The sequence below is a fragment of the Lissotriton vulgaris genome, chromosome 10 (genome assembly GCF_964263255.1).
Source record: "Lissotriton vulgaris chromosome 10, aLisVul1.2, whole genome shotgun sequence".
Lineage (NCBI taxonomy): Eukaryota > Metazoa > Chordata > Amphibia > Caudata > Salamandridae > Lissotriton > Lissotriton vulgaris.
In genome coordinates, this window is record NC_141698.1 from 823,131,628 (window position 1) to 823,135,939 (window position 4,312).

Here is a 4,312-nt window from a genome sequence, read left to right on the forward strand (position 1 = left end):
AGGAGAAGGTGTTCTGGTTATTGAAAGCGATGTAGGCGAAGGAGCTGCCACTGCTGCAGCTGCAATGGATGCAGGGGTGTGCACACTAGTGAGTGAGGAGGAGCGCAGGTGTCTAGAGGGTTGATGGAAGTTATGTTAATGGTTGTTGTAGGTCACTCATAGGGCATGAGGATCTTGCACTGGCATCTCTTCTGGATGGGGATCCAGTAGAAGTCTCTCAGGTGGGGGGCGATGTGGGCTCTGGTGAGGTCCAATATGTGTCTGGCTACAGCATTCTGTATGATCTGGAGTCTTCTGAGGAACTGGGTGGAGATGCCGGCATATGAGGCGTTGCTGCAGTCGAGGCTGCTGGTGACGAGGGCCCGAGTGACAGCCTTTCTGGTGTTGGTTTGGATCTATCTGAAGATTCTACGGTGCATGTGAACTGTGTGGAAGCAGGAGCAGACGACTGTGTTGACTTGTCGTTTCACGGTCAGTTGGCTGAAGAGGATTATACAGAGGTTGCATGCATGGTCAGTCGATTTGGGTGAGGATCCTAGTTCTGCAGGCCACCTTCTGTGGTCCGATGCAGAGGTTTTCTGCCTGAAGATCAGTACTTCAGTTTTGTCAGACTTGAGTTGGAGGCAGTTGTCTCACATCCATTTGGCTACTCAGGGTATGGCATTGCAGAAATTGGGTTTGGCGTTAGAGGGGTCCTCTTGAGGGAGAGTATGAGTTGAGTATGTTCTGCATAGGAGATTGTGTTGGATCTGACGACGTATGCCATGGGGGTCATGTAGATGTTGAACAGGGTGGGGCTGAAGGAAAATCCTTGCGGTACACCACATATGATGTCTTTGGGTGTGAAGGATAAGGCTGGCAGCCAGACTCTCTCTGAGCATCCTGTAAGGAAGGAGCTGATCCACTTCAGGGTGTCTTGCTGTATACCTATGTTATAGAGTCTGTTGTTGAGCATGTTGTTGGAGATGGTGCTGAATACAGCAGAGAGGTCAAGGTGGATCAAGACCAAGGTCTGTGGAGATGGAGGTGTTGAGGATGCTGGAGAGTTACATGATTATAGGGTTCATTGCAAGGTTGTAGAGGTGGTGGGGGTAAGGGTTGGTGGGTGCCCCGGAGTGGATGGAAGACATAACAGCTGAGATAGTCAGGGCGGTGAGCAGCTACTAGGTGGTAATGGTTTGGCTGATGTTCGGTGGTTGGTTGAGGCCGTTGGGGTTGAGGGTGGTGGGATGTAGGTAGAATTTGTAGATGTTGGTGATCTTGCTCTGGAAGTAGTCTGAGAGGGTGTTACGAAGTTCTTGGGAATGGTGGATGATGTTCTCCATGACTGTCAGGTTGGAGACTTCTTCGACTATTTAGATGATTTCCTTCATGTGTTTGCAATGGCTTCTTTGATGTTCCAGTGATAGTTGCTGAGTGCTGTTTTGTGAACTGCTCTGTCAGCTGGGTTCTTAATGGTGTGCCATTGTTTGCCCAGTTGGTGGCAGTCCTGAGTTCTAAAGTGTACCACCTTGCATCTTGTTGGATTTGATAGGTTTTAGTGGGGCAACTCTGTCGGCGCTGTCAGTGAACCAGGTGGCAACGTTCTGGAAGGCGTGGTTGAGGTCTGTTGAGGCCTTTGGTTGGGAGGTGTTGAGGGTCTGTGTCCACTGAATTTTGATGACCTTGCTCCAGCTGTGGTGGGAGGAAACCTGATGCTTGGTGATGGTGTGCTGGGTGTCAGTGATGGTGAAGTGTAGGATTATGTGGTTTGTGTGGGTGAGTTTTGTGGTGTGGCTGAATCAATACTATCACTGGAGGTGTAAATGAAGTTGTGAGTGTTCCTGCTTTGTGCGTGGGTTCGGTGACCAGTTGGGTGAGAATAATGTTATTCCGGTTCTCCATGAGGGTGATGGAGTTGGCATCGGAGTCATCGATGTAGAAGTTGAGGTCGTTGAGTAGGACTTAGTGGTGAGAGTCAATTGCTAGGGGGCGATAAGGTTGGGGAGATCTGTAGGCGAGGGTGCCTCTAATAGGGTCTTCCTGTCGGCTTGTAGTAGGAAGCTGAGGAGTTCCATGAGAGACGTGGGGTCGTCATAGGTGCTGGTGCATCTGATGGTTTCCTTGAAGATGATGGTGATGCGTCCGCCTTATTTTTGGCACGATCTCTGTATATCAGTTTGTAGCCTTCGGGAGTGGCGGTGTTGATGTTGGGGTTCAAGGAGGGGTTGAGCCACATTTCGGTGATGAGGGTAACATCCGTAAACAGGGTAAAGATGATGTCCCAGATTTCCATGCCATGTGCAGAAAGAGCGGACGTTGAGCAGGATGCAATGGAGCGATTGCGGGGTGTTCTTGGTCTTGTGGGCAGGAGTGGTGCAGGATATTTTGTAGGTTGTATCGCAGTGTCAGCAGGTGAAGGGTCCTTTGGTGGGTTATGGGGAGTAGGAGAGGCAGCTCTTGTTTCGGCATCCATGGTCCAGGTCCAAATGTTCCATGGCGGAGTGCCACCAGGTGGCAGGTGGGCTAGGGGTGTTGGCGCTGGGCATTGTCCAACTGGCAGTGCATTGGCACTGTGCCTGCTGTAGGTGTTGCGGCGGTCTCCATTAGTCAGCCTGTCTGGTGGTCCAAGTGGTCTGAGGTGTCAGGCAAGGACCTGGAATGGGCAGTGCCGCAACTGGTACAGCAAGGCAGCTCACGGACACGGATAGGAGGCAGCACAGGGGCAGGCACAGCAAGAGGCAAAGGGGCAGGGACTGCAGGCAGTGAGGGACAGCAGGCAGCACAGAAACAGCAGGCAGTGCAGGGGCAAGGACAGCAGGCAGCGCACGGGGAGTGACAGCAAGCAGCACTGGGAAAGCAGGTAGCGCAGGGTCAGGGACAGCAGACAGCACTGGGAAAGCAGGTAGTGCAGGGTCAGGGACAGCACGCAGTGCAGGGACAGCAGGCAACACAGTGGCAGGGATAGCAGGCAGCACAATGGCAGGGACAGCAGGCAGTGCAAGGGCATGGACAGCAGGCAGCACAGGAGCAGGGACAGCAGGCAAGGGAGGGACAGCAGGAAGCACAGGGTGAGGGCAGCAGGCAGCCCAGGGGCAGGCAGGGCATGAGCGCAGTACCTTAAGTTAGGGGTGAGGCGAAAGAAGGTTGGCCCAGCCAAGCCTCCTCTGGGCTCTATGGGGTGGAGGACGGGCTGCCTTTGGCCAAAGACCTACTGGCCCTGCCTCTGGGGCTGCTGGGAAATATAGTGTAGTCCAATCTGGTGGTGGGAGGGGGTCGGATGCGCTCTCTGGCGTGGTGTAGCAGGCAGGCAAGCAGCAACAGGAGGGGAGAACACCTCCCGGAGGGAAGGGTAGAAGGCCAGCTATTGGCTGTAAGAAGATTGAAAAAATATTGTCAGATAAAAACTTTTTGGAATATAAGAAACATGCAACTAGAACTATTAATGTTGAATAAAAAATCAAAAAGACCAAAGTACTCATGGACTGCTCCTATCTTTACCATTTCTGAAGGCGCTTCCATTCCATTTGAAAATGTTGCTAAAAAGAAATCATGGTGTTTCACATATGATGACAATTAACGAGTATAATGTACATTGTTAATTCTACTAGTTGTTTGGTCAAGATAATGGGTGTGATGTGGTTGGGGCTACTGGTTTTGGCTATGAGAGTAACTGGTAGGTGTGGTGAATTTGTAGGAGAGTGTGAGAGGAGATATTGAGTAGAGTGTGCTTGAACTCAAGAGCTTGGGGGAGACTTACCTGCGGTGTGCATGTATGAAAGATTATTGACAAAATATAGTGAGCAAAATATTGAGAACTAAAATAACATGAAGGTAAGTACATATAAGTGAGTATAGATTTCCTTTTCTAAACTACACTTCCCTTGAAGGTACATATATCGTCAAGTTAGTTATATGTAGAGTTAAGTATAGTATGCCTTAACTTATCTTCATCTACTTGTCTTTAAAATATTTTAGGTAGCCGATATTTCGTCCGTGAACACGAGAAGTGACTAGAACAACTAGAAAAACTAAAACAAAAGTTTTAACAGTAATTTACCGAACTACTAGGTGACCAAACTGAGAATGTTTTTGAACGCTTGAGAAAACTATGTAAAAAACTGTCAATGTGACTTACGCAGCTTATAAGCTTTTGATTCATTTATAATTTTAGGATCTGGTCTCAATGATGGCCAATGGCATGAAGTTCGATTTGAGGCTAAAGAAAATTTGGCTGTCCTTACAATTGATGGAGACGAAGCATCAGCAGTTCAAATAAATAGCCCACTTCAAGTTAAAACTGGGAAGAAATATTTCTTTGGAGGTAAGGAAG

The 4,312-nt window shown here is 49.2% G+C and overlaps 1 protein-coding gene across 1 annotated transcript in view; it reads left to right on the plus strand.

Moving 5' to 3' along the window:
• Positions 1-4,312, plus strand: part of CNTNAP2 (contactin associated protein 2) — a 2,542,823-nt gene that overhangs the window by 1,755,479 nt on the left and 783,032 nt on the right. Inside the window, exon 9 of the mRNA XM_086939829.1 lies at positions 4,154-4,303. Coding sequence (XP_086795955.1) covers positions 4,154-4,303 — 150 coding nt within the window. The remainder of the gene's footprint in view (positions 1-4,153; positions 4,304-4,312) is intronic.